Raw genomic sequence first — 16,184 nt, forward strand, 5'->3', positions numbered from 1 at the left:
GCCGTAGGAGCCTTGGAAACAGCCCAGGCTCTGCCTCCGTGGGTGCCCCCACCAAGCCCACAGCTGCTAAGGCCAGACCCACCCCAGCCACAGTACACCTGCTGTCCCGCTCCCAGAGCTCAGAGCGGCAGCACCAAGAAAGAGGCTGCTAAGGGGCAGGCCCTGCCCCTCCCTTCACTCGCCCCTTAGCAGTGGTGCTTCGCTTCTATGGCAGGCCTGGGCTCCTTCCACGTACACCCCTGGTTGCCACCCGTACCACACTCCAGGCCCTTCAGGCTGTCTCCGTGCGGCCAGCCCCAGTCCTCTCCCTGGGTCTGTCCCCTGAAGCCTGAGGTTCAGCACCCAGCCCCTGCACGTACCAGCAGGTGAGTGTCTCGGGCTGGGGAGTGCAGCGAGGTAGCTCGGATCCTCTGTGCTGGTCTCTCTCTTTTCTGCCTGCTGCCGACTGCTGCGTTCTCCTCCGAGCCTCTGAAGACCCCTTTCTGTCCCAGCTGATATCCCCGCTGGTGAGGGGGCTTCTCTGGGTGCGGGACTCTTTCCTCTTTTCCAGCTCCTTCCCAGGGACACAGGTCCCATCCCTATTCCTTTTTAAAAAATCTTTCATCCTACCTAGTTATGAGGAGATATTTCTAGACACTTCTGGGTGTCTGATATCTTGTGCCAGTGTTCAGTAGGTACTCTGTGAGAATTGTTCCACACGTGGATGTATTTTTGATGTGTTTGTGGGAGGAGGTGAGCTCCACGTCCTTCTAGTCTGCCATGTTGGTTCCTCCCCCAACATTTTAAGATAACAACTAAAATTATAACATTATACCAGGACATATCCAAATTTCAGAAGCTTTATATAATTTCTAGAATGTCTATATTAAAAACATTTATCCACACCGTATAATCTGAGGAGGCTTATCGCTCATTTGACAATGCTTCCCATGTAATTTAACATACCAAACAATCCTAGTTAGTTTAATATTTTTCTCTGAGATGCCTTAGGGGGTCTCCAAAGCATCCCAAAGTTAGCTGGAGGTCAAAAAATTTTAATTAATTAAAATTTGATATTTGGGAAGTTCGTCAAAAAGTTTCAAAACACTTGGTCAAATAAGATCATAGGTCATTGTGAGACAATACTTATTCCTTAACCAAAATGAGATCTCAAAAGCAAATACAGATCACTGAAAGGCACAGAAACTTAATCTGTTATCAATGGCAGCATCCCAGGAAAACTTTGTCCTCTTACCAGTGAGAGAAAAAAATCTAGTCTTGCACCAGCTTACTTTTAATAATAAAATTCATTTTCTTAAGTTAAATTCAATCTAAACTTAGCCTGTCCTGACCATGCACAAACTCTTTTCTCAGAGTTCCTTTTCTACAAACCTTCCATCACTTTCTGTATCCATATTATTTTGCCCCTTAATTCTCCTACCTAGAAACAACCAGATGAACTTCCATCATTTAACTTAATTTAGCACAACTCTAAAATCTCACGTTACCAAATATCTGGAGAGATCATTTACATCTCAAAGGCACAGGAAAAGAAATGCAAATTTCTCTTCTAACTAACTACTTATATAAAACCCAGCCATCTTGGGCTATTTTTGAACTTTCTTTTTTCCAGTTCCCAATATCCAGTGCAGTTTAAACAAACAAATGACACTAATAGACAATAATGTATATCGTCTGCTCACATTCACAAGCCTCATTTTCAGCAAAATGAGGAAGAAAGAATAGGATTTGGACTCAGGTACCGAGACACTCATTCACATACATGCACACACACACCCGAGATAAAAGCAATTGCAAAAGACCCACTCTGATACAATAGCTGAGCTGTTAGGGGCCATTATTCTACAGATCTGAGGGAGTATTGAGGCCACACAATGTTTCAAAAAAAATATTTTCTTTCATTTATGGGAGCACAGCTACAGATCTCCAAGTTTTGCAAAAATACCCCAGGGGACTATGAGATGGAACAGAGCTCTGATCATCCATACCTAATTATTCACGATTGGTGTTATCAGATATCAAGCAAACAACAGTTCAAATGGGTCTCTCAGGGTCATAAAAAAAATCCCAACCAATGCTCCACCACAGGCCAAACCAACACAATAGAGAAGGATACCCCAGGGGACTATGAGATGGAACAGAGCTCTGATCATCCATACCTAATTATTCACGATTGGTGTTATCAGATATCAAGCAAACAACAGTTCAAATGGGTCTCTCAGGGTCATAAAAAAATCCCAACCAATGCTCCACCACAGGCGAAACCAACACAATAGAGAAGGATACCCTGGTGTCGTCACACACACGAGCCCAGCCTGCGCAAGCTGGAGCGACTTACCCCCAAGCGACACTGAATGTGGACCACAGCTCCGAGCGTTTCTTGGTTCCGAACAGCCTTGTGCCGAGGGGGTGGCCAGCGCCTGTCAGGGACAGTCCCTCCAAGATCCCCAGAGCGAAGTGTACTCTGGCAGCTGCTGGGCCTCAGGGAAGGGGCTGCCTCTGGCTGGGGTCGACCTGTCACAGGCACAGACTCTTGGCTGGCTCACCAAAATTGCTAGCAAACCCGTTTGTGTGCCCGACGCACAGTGAGGCCAAACAATACCAAAACTTCGGAGTTTGGAGCAGAGAAAGGTTTATTGTAGAGCGACGCAAGGAGAAGGGTGGCTTGTGCCCCCAAAACCCTGAACTCCCCAAAAAGTTTCAGCAAAGCATCTTTAAAGGCCAGGTGAGGGAAGGGGGTCACAGGGTATGTGATCAGCTCATGCACAATTCTCTGATTGGCTGATGATGGAGAGGTAACAGGGTGGTGTCACAGGGGTTAACATTATCAGTGCTTAGGCTCCAGGAGGCCTGGGGGCTATGTGCTCAAGGTCATCAAGTAGTTAACATCTTCCGTTTGGTGGGGGGTTTTCACATCTGTGAAACAACTCGGGAAATGTGCACCAGATGCTGTTACCTGGGTGCTTCAGGGAGGAGCTAAAGCAGAGGAGATGGAAGGGCCTGTCCCGGGAAGGTCCCATAGGGTCCCGCTTGGTTACATTAGTGAAGGCACCTAAAGTCTGCTGTGCTCCTGAGCAGACACCCAGGTGAGCCCTCCTGGACTGGGGACTTCGGCTCCAGAACAGCCCGGAAGTCCTCGTGGGCCCCAGACATGCTGAGGTCCAACCACTCATAACTTGCATTCCAATTTGCATGAAAACAAAAAATATTTGACGCTTTTGTGCCTCTTTCAGACTCCCAAAGTGGTGTGAGTGTCCTCTTCTTTCTCTTCCCTCCACTGTGTGTAATTGGGAAGGTGTCCGCTGGCCCCGGGGACAGCAGGTGGCTGTCTTTGCTCTCTGGCTATCGGCCACGTGGCCACTGCACGGTGGTGGCCGAGGGCAGGAGAGTTTCTGTGGCCACTCACCTCAGAAGGAAGGCTACTGTTTTTCTCTGATATTTTGGCAAGAAAGCTTTGACAAAATTAACTGAAATACAGAATCCCTGCTGTTTCAGCTCAATAAGAGCACTGAATTGTGACTGACTGTTAATTTTGGATTCAAAAACTGCACAACACTAACAGATGTGATTTGAAATATTTTTAATGTATTAACAACTAGGACATCTTTTGTGGTCAGACAGTAAGTTTGTTGATTGGCCAAGTGCTGACAACGGCTGGTAACTGGCTCTGGTGTTTTGCATCTGCCAATGGTCATTCCTTTCCTGGCTGCTCCAGCCTCTCTGCCCCGACCACAGGTGAGTGGCGGGCAGATCACCCTGGACATTCAGCAAGAGCCCTGCCTTGTGTGTAAACATGAAGTACCCAGAAAACGGAAAGGACTGAAAAGGCAGCACACTCTTGGAGTCTGGCGCTGGGAACCGGGAAAACAAACTTGTTTTTTTGTTAAAATTGACCTATTTGGATTCAGTGCCGTTCAGAAATAAATATGCCCTCTTGTGGAAGCAAAATATTTCGATTTCAGTGGAAGACCTATATTGTCAAACTGTAACCACAAGTCATGTCTCATCTCACAATGTCTAACTGACTGCATGTTTTATCACAGGGACAAGCGGATCTCTTGAAATACGCCAAGAACGAGACTGTGGAGAACCTGAAGCAGATCCACTATGCGGCTGTCTCCTGTGGACTCAATAAACCAGGCACAGAAAACACCGACGTCCAGAAGCCGCGCCGGAGCCTTGAAGTCATACCCGAAAAAGCAAACGATGAAACTGGAGAATGAGGGCACCTTCTAGAGATGATTGATTACAGAATTTATAACTCTAGGACCAATTGTAGCCAGATGATGGGACATTTGCTTTGCACTCACTAATGAAAAATAATATTGGGGATTTTAAAGCACAACTGGAATAGCTAATTGCCGTCTATTAAAACTGTGAATGTATGTAGCAACCCTGCGTGTGGAGGCAAATAAACTCTTCTTTAACAAGAAATTCTCTTCCTGGCCCAACTATGCTATATTTGTACACAAAGACATCATAACTCAGTTCCAGTGTGAACAACAGACTAGCCACTCTAGTTCCAGCGAGAAACAGACATTTTCCTAACTGAAAACAATGTCTTAAGACGCAGATGGATTGTATGGTCTAATTAGTATTTACCGGGGAAAAACCGACTCTACAAGTTTTACTTATGTATGATTGCTGGGGTCTCTGGGTTCCAGATGTTTTTGGAGGCGTGCCTGCTGAGCCATGGTTACAAAGGAGAATGTAAGTAGCCTTGAACTTGGAGAGCCATTAGTTTCAAGGGCACTGCAGCTGGACGGACACTCCTGGCTGGAGACACCTGCTGGGTACACAATGTAAAGGCAACCAACCTGGAAGCAACACACTGTACATAGTTTTTCATTGTATTAAGTAGTGGTCACATTAAAAAGATATTTTATGATATTTCTCCAATAACGTGAATTTAATGAAAGTTTAACTTTTTTAAAATTTCCAGTTCAAGATATTCTACTCCTAAGAAGAGTGGCCAGTTACTTGGTGAACAGCTTTGTCAAAAATAAGTTGCTTGTCTGGCTTGACAGTTTGCTTTTAGTACATACAGCAGCCATGACTTTACACAGTGGCAGCTGTCTGTAAAGTAACTGACACCTCTTCCCCCTTTCTCAGCCTGTTGATTCCTGCCGTAGGGGAGAGAGCCTGGACATGGTGCAGACAATAAGCCAGTGGCAGGTGGAGTGGCTGGAGCGGGTGCCATGCTCCACTGGCCAGCTGAGTCTTTAATCCAAGACTTTATTGTCCAGATCAGTGAAACTTCATGCTATTTTAGAAAACCTGCTGGACACTGAAGCCTAATTGCTGCTCCTCCCAAACCAAACTGCTCTCAAATTTTGGAAGGGTAAAAACTTTCTAAACCTTCAATAACTGCTTTTTCATTTGTCCATATTCTTTTCAGTGACTCAGGTAAGTAAGCCAGATAACTATGTGGAATCCCCAACTTGATGCCTCATTATTTCCTCACAGTTCGGGAAATGCTCAGGCTGATATATTGAATTTATTTATGCCCAGACCCTGAAATATCCTTTTACAAAACAATTCCTTTTCCCAGTTCTTGTCATTTGCCTGCTGATAGTGTGCTTAAATTAAGGTATACCTCTCCACTGGTCTCCACTCGATGTCATTCCAGTCAGAAAATTAAACCTCTGTTACTTGAATAATAGTGTGGTTTCCTGCTCACACCAGCCAGCAACCAGCCAGCAGCTTAGGCTCTTAGCTCTGAAATTAACTCTACATTGGAAAAAACAAAAAACAAAAACAAAAATATGTAGAAAATAGTAAAGAATTAAAAGATTTGTAGACTGAGAAATAAAATGTGTAATTTAGATTATTGTTAGCAATCCTTGAACTTAGCTGGCAAGTAAATAGCAATATTCAGTGAAAATCCAGAAATAATAAAAAATGACTTAAAATATTATAAAATTGAAAAAAAATGCTACATTTATAGTAATGGCAGATATTATCTAATATGTGACTTAAATGGCTCTGAGACCAAGGCACCTGTCATTGGCTAGGGTTCACATAGGCTTTTAGAATCAAAAAACTTCAAAACCGAAGGGGTCTATGAGATCATGCCATCTGACGTGTCCTTTCCCAGATGCAGATGTTGCAGACAAAAGCAATAAAATGCGGTGCCCAAGGTCACGAAGTCTGTCGCGGGGGGGGGGGGGGGGGGGGGGGGGGGGGAGTGACCCAGCCGAGGGGGGGGGGGGGGGGGGGGGGGGGGGGGGGGGGGGGGGGGGGGGACGAAGTCTGTCGCGGGGGGGGGGGGGGGGGGGGGGGGGAGTGACCCAGCCCAGGGTTTGCTCCATGTTTCCATATGCTAAGAAAGTCAGCCTTCTTTTGACCCCTCTCTTCAAAGGGATAAGCCAAGCAAAGGAAGAAAAGCAGGCGCACTTGCTGGGGAGTTGTTCCCCAAGTCGCAGTGTTTCTCCTGCTTGTCTAGATCCCACTCCAGGGAGCACTCTCTCCTTCCTTTAAGACGATGACCCAAATCAGCAGAGCACACAGTCATGGCTTATTCGTGGCCAAGTGACCCTCTTTTCTGACTATGAAAGTTTCTAAAGAATGAAATACAATTGTTTAAGGAGGGACAGTGATGGCCAGAGTTGATATGGTCTGAGGTTTAGAAATGTATTCCTTAACAAATGAAAAAAACTGGAACCGTATCGCAGGTAAGTTTAGGCCCTGTTCCTAAAGAGCACTGGAACTATCTGGGAGGTTTCTTCCAGCCCTGGGATCCACTAGTTCTAGTCCATTCGGTTGCACCTGGCCTCTACTGTATGGCTTCCCAAGGGAGGAATGAAGGATGAAATAGGTTGAGATACAGATTTCCAGAGAGAGTGTTTGCTTGTTATCAGTTTTCCTATGCCTGCTGGGGGAGGGAAGATTTGAAACCCACTTCTTCCTTCTAGACACACCGGATGGAGTGGCCACAACGTCTTCGCTGGGGAGGAGAGGACAGAGCCAGTGATTCTAGCTGTGGTTTGGTCTTTTTGGACAGTGAGTGTGATGCCAGGGACCTTACTGGCGGGGCCGGGTGAGCTACAGGGAAAAGCCGTCTGCATTTTGGGGAAGGTCTGCCGGCGTGCTCAGCGGGCCCCCTGCTTCTCTCCGCAGGTTTCAAGGGCTGCACCAAGGCCACGTGCGCGCTGGGAAGAAGCTGGCGTCTTCACGGGGCTGCGGGGGTGGCCGGGAGGCGGTCAGAGGTCCAGGGGGCTCACGATGGTGAAGCCCGAGTCCTTGCTGTTGCTGCTGTCGTCGTCGGGGCTGGAGCTGGGGCTGCCGGACGAGCCCGAGGCCGAGGCCGAGGCCGGGCCGGTCAGCGGGTCTGAGAACACCGGGGCGCGCCGGGCCAAGCTCCGGAGGGGCCGCGGGGCCTGAGCCGGGCCGACCGGGGGCGCCCTGGCGCCGCCCCCTTCATCGTCTTTGGAGACGAGGATGAAGTCGTCCGCGTCGCCTTTCTCCCTGTGCCCCGGCGCTGCTGAAGGGGCCTGGGAAGGAGTCAGAGCACAGGGGGGGAGGGAAGAAACGGTGAGACGCGGAGCAGGGCGGGGGCCCCACGATCCCCCCGGAAAGACACAGGGAGGCCCCTCCGATGGGAGCTGTGGGCCTGGGGAGCGGAGCACATGGCCCGCGGCCCCGCCCTGCTCATTACCCTCCTCCTGGGGCGCCAGCTTTCCCACGTGAGGGGGCGTGGGGTGAGGACAGCGTGTCCATCCTCACCCCCGCCCTCGGGTGTGGCCTCCACGCAGTGAGTGACGTGCCCAGATGGTTATGAGGCCACAGGCTGGCTCCCCAGTGTGCCCCCCACCCCCCATCTGCAGTGATGCTACTACCGCCCGCAGGGGGGCTGCAGGGGGGGCCCATTGTGTTCCATCTCCTCCTCACATCTCACAGCCGGCTCATCCTGGCTGAGCGCCGGGGGGGGGGGGGGTCTCCCGGGACAATGCGGGAGGCTGGGAGCTTCTACAGACACAGAAACCCGGAATGGCCCTTTGCAAAAAGTATAGAGACGCGATGGCTTTACTCTACAATTATTTTCCTTTCTTTGAGTAATTATGTGTTTTGTTTTTAACGAAAGCAGCTGACATCCAAGGACACTGGTCAAGGTTTTGGGTTAAGATCAGAGAAGCTCCTGCCAGCCCTGGGATGGAAGTAAAGCCACAGTCTGACCAAGGATGTTCCAGCCTGGCAGGAAGAGCCCTTGTCCACGGCCAACTAAGCCAATGCGGTGGCCACACCTGCTGCCTGCCCTGCCCGCCTACTCTCCCCGAGGGGTGGGGGGAATTGGGGCAGGGCCTTTAGTCTAAGGGGGGTACAGAGCCCCTTGGCTGGAAGGCCCCCAGGGACCTCTGGCTCCGGCATGGCCAAGACCGCCTTTGGGCAGAGCCTGGACAGAGAGTCAGCAACACTCCTCAGGGAATCTGGGTGTGACTGACAGGCCCCCTCTGAATTTCATGTTCTCCTGAGTGGCATGTGGGCCAGTGGCTAAAAAATGGCTCAGGCGTCTCCCCCTCTGACAATTTGACTACTTTTAAGAGATTCAATGGGAGAACAGGAACAGAATGGCATTAAAGATCCCAGTGCTGAGACACAGCAGGCCTCAAGGTTCTTCAGCTCAAGCTGTAAAGCTGTTTATAGCCTGTCAACACAGCAATTCTTACAAAACGGAAGACATGCAGCGCATGGCCCTGCAGTAGAAGGGGGCGTGATCCCCAATGGCACTAGGGCAGTCTGCTGAGGCAGATGGCCCTTTCTCATGCCATTACTGCCCTCTGTGAGGTGGTCAGGGCCAGGGGGCCTCAGGGGAGGGTGTCCCCCCAGGTCCATGCCCGCGGGGGCACGTCAGGCCTTGGTTTTGGCCTCCAGACTGCAGATGCTTTGTTCGTGTGACTGCTGTGCTGAGCTATAAGCCGCGAGAACCTTGACCTCCCACCCCGCTCAGGAGCTTATCTGAGGTTGACAACAGAGTGAGCAAGGACAGTCCTATTTTCAGAGCGGTGTCTCTACCGCAGAAATGCTAAGATAACCCATCCGCCTTTAGCGTACAGTGAGGACATGGGCAGGACTTGAAGAGGAGAAACACCTGTAACGTGTTTTAGCCTGTGACTAGAAGGAAAGATGGTTCCTACCATCACTAATTATCTGGCTTGTTTCTGGAAAAGCAGTGGAGTCAAGTTATAAACGGTGAGTGACACCACCCTCCCCCTAGTTTCCGGATAAAGCCATGACTGGCCCAGACCAGGCACGTTAGAACTGCCAGGGCTTCTGCAACCATCTTTTCTTCTTACCCCACTGCACCATTATCTTACGAACCAAGAACTGAAGCCCAGGTCAGAGGCCTGGAGACTTGGCCGACGTCACAAGCAGATGAAAAGACCCCATTCTTCTGGATTCCCACCTAGAATTTTTTTCTAGACCCAAGTAAGCTTTCTCTCTGGATTTCCATAGCAATCTCAGCTACTACCTGGTGCCGTTTCTATCCTTCACAGAAACTTTGTAATTTCCTAGGTCGGTCTTCTCTTTCTGCCAAACACAGGCGTGTGTCACACGATATAAGAAGTTTCTCAGCATGGCCGTCTTGCCTAAAGCTGGCCAGGACGGCCACCTTCCCCGCCCTGCCGCCCCGCCGCCCCCGTTGCCCAGCTCGATTTAGGATCGCAGTGGAAGCAGGTGCCGTTCAACAGGAATGCTCCACGCTGGTGAAATGTCCCCTCCCTGTGCTGTCCAGGCAGGTAGCCCTACTCACATGAGGATACTGAGCACTGGAGAGGTACCTAGTGTGACTGAGGAACTGAATTAACTTTGAATTCTCTTTGATCCTGATGAATTTAAATTGAATTTTAAGTAGACACCTGTGGCTAGTGGCTATTGCATTAGCCCCCCGCAGTTCTGGACCACAGATAAAAACATGGGACCAAAGACCGGTGAGGCAGGTGATACGGGCTGATGGACTGATGAATCAAGGGTCCTCCAAGTCCCTCCTTCTGCTGTGGTGGATTTGAGTGAAGTTCATCCCAAACCTCCCAAAGATTCACAAAGGAGTGTGTGAAGGACAGACTGCGGAAGGGAGGGACAGAATGAGGCTCTTTTCACCCTACAGGATACAATTTCCAGGACTTCCCTGGATGGTGGCGCCATCTGCCTGCCAGTGCAGGGGACACGGGTTCGATCCCTGGTCCGGGAAGATCCCACATGCCGCAGAGCAACTAAGCCCACGTGCCACAACTACTGAGCCTGTGCTCTAGAGCCCGCGAGCCACAACTACTGAGCCTAAGCACCACAACTACCGAAGCCCGTGCGCTTGGAGCCCGTGCCCCGCAACAAGAGAAGCCACTGCAGTGAGAAGCCTGCGCACCACAACGAAGAGTAGCCCCCACTCGCCGCAGCTAGAGAAAGCCCACGTGCAGCAACAAAGACCCAACACAGCCAAAAATAAATTAATTTAAAAAGAGAAAAAAAGAATACAATTTCCCCTCTGCTGTTGGCAGGGCTCGAGAGAAGATGTGTAATCAGAGGGAAAGAACAGCCACATCTCCACCAGCTTCCCAGGGGGGAGTGGAGTGCGTGCACTGCCACAAAGGAAGAGCCCTTTTAAGTCCCTGGTGGGGAGGGGCACTGGCAGGGGGACTGAGCCCTCTGCCCCAAGCGGGGGTGAGCCCAGTTCTCTGTGGGAAAGAGGGCCTATTGCACTGCATCCCCTTCCCGGCTCACGGCCAGCTCATGTGGAGGCTGCACTGGGTCCGCTGGGGCAGCGCTGGCAACTGGTAGGTTTTTACAAATCTGAAAACTGGGAAGGACGATTACAAAGTATACTCAAGAAGTTTTCAATTAGCGAATTTGTTAGTGTTCTTCAAAGCTCTTTTTCTGTAGTATTTTTAGACATTCAACTAAAAAAAAAAAATCACGCTAAATTTTAAAATAAAATTGTCGAATAAAAATGGTTGGGGGGTGGGCCTAAGCTCAATAATATGTGAATAAATAAATAATTATTGAAAATTAAACGTCTGGGCATGGAAGGGGAATCTGGAGGAACTAATCGAGGTAAGCTTGCAATGTTACTGTTGGATTCATGTGGCTTTAAAATGCAGACTCAAAATGCTCTCTGAAAATTCCCTTCTAAAGCTGGATGAAACGGACCACACAGGGTTCTCTTCTGGAGGAGTAGTCTTAAAACTGAATAAGTCCCATTCTAAAATGTCATTTTGCTTCTTTAAAATCATAAAAAATATATAATTTACAAGCATCTGGATGCTAGTTTTTGAGAAAGTAACTTAGATGAGAGCTAATGGGAGATTTTCAAGATGAAACTCTGCACACCATTTTAAAAAGAATATTAGGAATGTTTAGTCCCATCAGATCACATGCTGGGAGGCAGCGTGGTGGAGCTGGAAGCTGACTGAACTGGGACAGGGGTTCAGAAAACAATTTCTCACTGGTAAAATGAGCAGGTGTTTCTTCGATCCTTCCTAACTGGAAAATTCTGGGATTCTGTGTTAGAACAAATTACACACCATGTTGACAGCCAAGAGCGCAGGTCAGCAAATGACAGCTCGTGGGCCAAATCCAGCCTGTGGCCTGTTTTTGTGTGGCTCTCAAGCTGAGAATGGCTTATGTATACACATATATTTTTTTAATTTTTATTTTATATTGGCGTATAGTTGATTAGCAATGTTGTGTTAGTTTCAGGTATACAGCAAAGTGATTCATTTATACATATACATGTATCTATTCTTTTTCAAATTCTTTTCCCATTTAGGTTATTACAGAATATTGAGCAGAGTTCCCTGTGCTATACAGGAGGTCCCTGTTGGTTATCTATTTTATATATAGTAGTATGTATATGTTAACCCCAAACTCCTAACTTATCCCTCTCCCCCAACCTTCTTCCCTCAGTAACAAACCTAAGTTTATTCTCCAAGTCTGTGAGTCTGTTTCTGTTTTGTAAATTTTAAAGGGCTGTAGAAACAAGCAAGCTAGCACACCAAATACAAAAACAGATATGTGACAGAGACCACATGTGGCCTGAAAATCCTAAAAAATTAGGAAAGCATGGACAGTACTTCTTGTGCTAAAGGGGAATGGAGGCATCGGCTGAAGGCAACTGAGGCAGAGATCCGGCTTTCTAACACTGCACAGTGGGACTGGCAGGAAGTTCAGGCCGAAGCTGCTGCATACAGGTGTGTAGGCTGTGCACTGCACAACTCCAGGAGACACTAGTCTATTCTGAAGGGCACTGCCCAGGGCACTGGAGCACACAACTTGCACAGCTATGTACATCACCCCTGGCTTAGGTCACTTGTCTTTTACAGCTGAACTTCACACATGGTCACGTGAAGTAACTTTGGTGGGCTTGTATTATCCATAATTTGAACGTGTGTGCATCCCCCCGCCCCTTCCGTCTGAGGCTATGGGACAGTGTTCTCAGAGCGCCTGTACCTGCTTGGTGGCCCTGGGCAGGTGACCCTGGCCGCTGGAGCAGTAGTGGTCATCTGAGATGCTGATCTGCTCGTTCTCCTCGGCCTCCAGCTGGCTCTGGTTGAAACGCAGGGAACCTTTTAGAATGTCTTTGATCTGTTTTCAAAGAAGAAGAAAATCCATGAGAAAGATGAATGAGTTTGGTTTTAAGTGTCAGCTAAACCTCGAACACATCTGAATCAGACTTGTCATTGACTGTTCTTTGATAGTGTGGGTATGAATTTATGACCATAAGAAAGAAATAACAGGAGAAAAAATCCAGCTCTATATCAAAACCACTGACTTACAAATGACCAAGGAAGATGTCACAGCCTGAATGGCCAGGTTCTCAGAGGGGCAGACGGGCTGTCACGCCCTTGGTGGTTATCCTAGAGCAGGAAGCACCACGTGCCCTCACACCCGGCTCCACGGAACAGCCCTCAGCCTCTGAAGGGGCCCACCCCAGCTGAGGGCTAATAGCGCAGGCCGCGTGTCTTCACCCACATCTCTGTTCCACTTGGTCCTTCACGGGTTGAGTCACCACGGCCCTTGAGGGGCTGAGGCCTGTTACAGGAGGTGATCGTTTACGCCTGTGCTCCCAGGACATTCGTGGTGAGTGACTGGACGCGAGCTGGACCCCACACACCACAGCGTCTTCGATGAGGGGCAAACAGAACAGCTTTGCTAAGAGGAAGGGGCAGCGGTGGGAAATGAGAAGCCAGTCTGGGCTGCAGGCTAGTCAGACATAACTGTTGGGCGGAGCAAGGGGCGTGGACAGGTGCGGTCAGGAGGGGTCTGTCTGGGAGGAAACGCAGGGCCAGGGGACACTGGCTCTGATGTCACGGTGTCCATGCCCTGGTGCCCTCCCCAACAGGCACTGAAAGGGTGGCCTGTGCGACACAAAGTCAGAGCAACGGACATACCTGCTTTAGTCCTGCCAGGGAAACCAGAATTTGATCTTCTTTTTCCAAATTTTCTTGTAGTATCACTTCTTGAATATTTACTGAAAATAGAAGAATGACATTTTGTAACTAGTGCCCTGAGTGTAACTTACCTGCTGTCACACCATCACTTCAGACACGCTGGGGAAGGCTTCTGCCAAGTTTCACAGCAACTCTTCCCACCAAGGACGCTCTGCCCATCTAGAGATGGGGCAGGTGCCGGGCACAGCGCAGGGGCACCGAGCCTGCTACACACAGCCTCCCCCAACATCCCACGGATGCGCTCTCACGGTGACAGACGTGTCTTACTCCTCCAGAGGGCCCAGGGCACCCCTTGCTGACCTACGACATGGTGAACAGCGTGGAGCGTTCATCCAGCATCTGGGAGGAGGCGTTTCCGCTGGGCTTCCTACACTTCTCAGAGTTCAATGCTGTTATCTCACCCCTCTCGCTAAATAAAGACCAGGTCCTCCCAGGTGACGTACATTAAAGACACCATCTTTAAAAAATGTAAACAGTACGGTATGTTGTCAATTCAACATAATGTTAAAAATAAAAGAACAAGCTCACGGAGTCAGCAACACTTAACCCAGGGTCTTCACAGGAACTGCTTCCCTATGCCCTGCAGGAGGCTTGGCCTCTGCTGGAGAGGCCTTCAGCCAGACCTGATCTGAGGACTCGCCAAGCTGAGCTGCCCACCAAGAGCTTCAGCAATCAGGGGACCTTGGCCTTCCCCACCGCACACCTGAGGGATGCACCCAGCCCTGCTGGGGACTGTGGCTTCCGAGGAGGGGATTCTTGGGGGAGCGCAGGAGTGGAAGCCCCCTCCCCAGCGCTACGCAGGAGACTGTGTTGGCGGGTGGGGTGGGGGGAATTGAAACACGTTTTTACGAAGATACCATCCAGGCACCACATTGAGAATCGCTGCAGTAAGCAGGCTCACCCTCCATTAACACCTGCTTCCTTATTTCCTGGCCCTTAACAATACCCTACTTACAAGGCCTCACAAGCCAGTTCTCAGTCATTCACTCCGCCAAGCTGGCCCAGGCTCTGAGCGGGGGTCCTCTGCTCTGTGCCTACCCCCGCGGCCCGCGGTGGGAGAGGTGGGGCCGGCATCCTGCCTGCCCCGGGGCCTGGAGGCTCTGTCCCCAGAGCCCTGCCGACGGCTCCCCTCAGGGGTCCACCCTCGGCTCCCCTGCGGCCTCCTTGGGGCAGAGCCAAGCGGCCCAGGCCACCCTCTGGTCTCCCCCCACCAGCTCTTCTACTGCCTTGACAATAAGCCCTGTCACACCCGACGTTAGCACAGGCGTCTGCTGGCTTATCTGTGGTCCATCACCCCCAGTAGGGTCTGGTTCAGGACTACATCCCCAGCCCTCAGCAGAATGGCTGGCACATTTCAGGTGCACGGTAAGTACTGACTGACCGACCAACCAACTGAACAAACATGGAAAAACATCCTTGGAACCTGCACTGCAGAACACTGCTATCCTCAATACTTCCAAAAAGTAGTTCCAGCAAGGGGCAAGGTGAAGACTGGTACTATCAACATGAGTCCAGCCAGTTTATTAGAACCTTCGCTAAGAATAAATCTACAGACCATACTGACAAGTCCTCTTACAGACAGTAGCAGAAAAACAGCAGCCTTAACTTATTCAGAAAATGTGACTGGAGTTTCTGGCTAATAGAAAGGCCTGCTTCAAAACAAGAGAGCAAGATGAATGGGAATGGAATAATAGATATAATTAGAGAGCGAATGTTTCTGGTTTCCTTAAAAGCCTGTAACAATTTGTTCTCTCTCAATTAAAAAAAAAACAACAACAAAAAACCCACCATAAAATCCACTCAACATGACATTAATGACCACCAACTGCAGAAGACTGTCCAGAGGCAGTTCTGTGGGTCTTTGGGAGGACTGAGAAGGGTTGCCTTTGTTTTTAGGACTGCTTGGCTTTTTTCTTTTTTTTTTTTTTACCATATAATTTTATTTATTTAAAATTCTGGAAAATTCAAAGTAATTTATGGTTACAGAAAGTAGGACAATGTATGCCTGGGGTCAGTGGGCTGGGGAGGGGTGAGAGGAGGAATTACCAAGGAGCACACTTAGGTCTAAGTTCTTGTCAATAAAACATGAACAGAATAGAAGTATACCACTTCCAGGATGGAAATGTAAGGCCTATTCATAACTCCTCCATTCTCTCTACTCCCTTCTAGCTATCTGGAACCCATGACAATTCACTACCCCAACTATAGATGAAAACAAGGACCTGGAGGATAGTGTATCCCTGAATGGCCAAATGAAATAGAGGCTCAACGTTTACCTTGAACATTCCCTCAGACTATTATGTGGGAGGAAAGTAAACTTTAGTCTCCTTTAAGGCATTGAATTATTGTTGGATATTTTTGTTAGAGTAGCCTAGCCTTATTGTATCAAATATTTATTGAATTTTAAATTTCAATGATATTTTTTTTTAACTTGAGGAATTCTCTTTCAAATCTTCTAGGCAATTTTTTTTAAATCAACATCTTTATTGGAGTATAATTGCTTTACAGTGGTGTGTTAGTTTCTGCTTTATAACAAAGTGAGTCAGTTTTAAGGCAGAGCTCGGGGCCCAGGGCTGCCTGGGCAGTTTGGCAGGGCTGTGGCCCTGCCCCACTGAGCCGCTAGGGGGCAGATCCCCAGCTCCGGCCGTGGAGGCGGAGGCAGCAGGGGAGAGCTCCCAGGCCCCCGGAGGAAGCTCAGCCAGCGGATGCAGGGGCACCGGGACAGCTGGAGGAAGCGCGGGG

At 49.2% G+C, this 16,184-nt stretch overlaps 2 protein-coding genes across 10 annotated transcripts in view; one reads left to right on the forward strand and one right to left on the reverse strand.

Annotated features, from left to right (window-relative positions):
- The window catches only part of PLCL2 (phospholipase C like 2), a 200,959-nt gene extending 196,069 nt beyond the window's left edge, over positions 1–4,890 (forward strand). For both annotated transcript variants that reach the window (XM_007108536.3, XM_028490169.2), the window contains exon 6: positions 4,044–4,890. In XM_007108536.3, coding sequence (XP_007108598.2) covers positions 4,044–4,223 — 180 coding nt within the window. In that variant the 3' untranslated portion in view covers positions 4,224–4,890. The remainder of the gene's footprint in view (positions 1–4,043) is intronic.
- Positions 4,891–6,267: 1,377 nt separating this feature from the next.
- The window catches only part of TBC1D5 (TBC1 domain family member 5), a 553,958-nt gene continuing 544,041 nt past the window's right edge, over positions 6,268–16,184 (reverse strand). For all 8 annotated transcript variants that reach the window (XM_055078836.1, XM_055078755.1, XM_055078770.1 and 5 more), the window contains 3 exons: positions 13,383–13,462; positions 12,442–12,576; positions 6,268–7,493 (listed from right to left, as the gene is read on the reverse strand). In XM_055078836.1, coding sequence (XP_054934811.1) covers positions 7,203–7,493; positions 12,442–12,576; positions 13,383–13,462 — 506 coding nt within the window. In that variant the 3' untranslated portion in view covers positions 6,268–7,202. The remainder of the gene's footprint in view (positions 7,494–12,441; positions 12,577–13,382; positions 13,463–16,184) is intronic.

The sequence above is a fragment of the Physeter macrocephalus genome, chromosome 1 (genome assembly GCF_002837175.3).
Source record: "Physeter macrocephalus isolate SW-GA chromosome 1, ASM283717v5, whole genome shotgun sequence".
NCBI classification, from domain to species: domain Eukaryota; kingdom Metazoa; phylum Chordata; class Mammalia; order Artiodactyla; family Physeteridae; genus Physeter; species Physeter macrocephalus.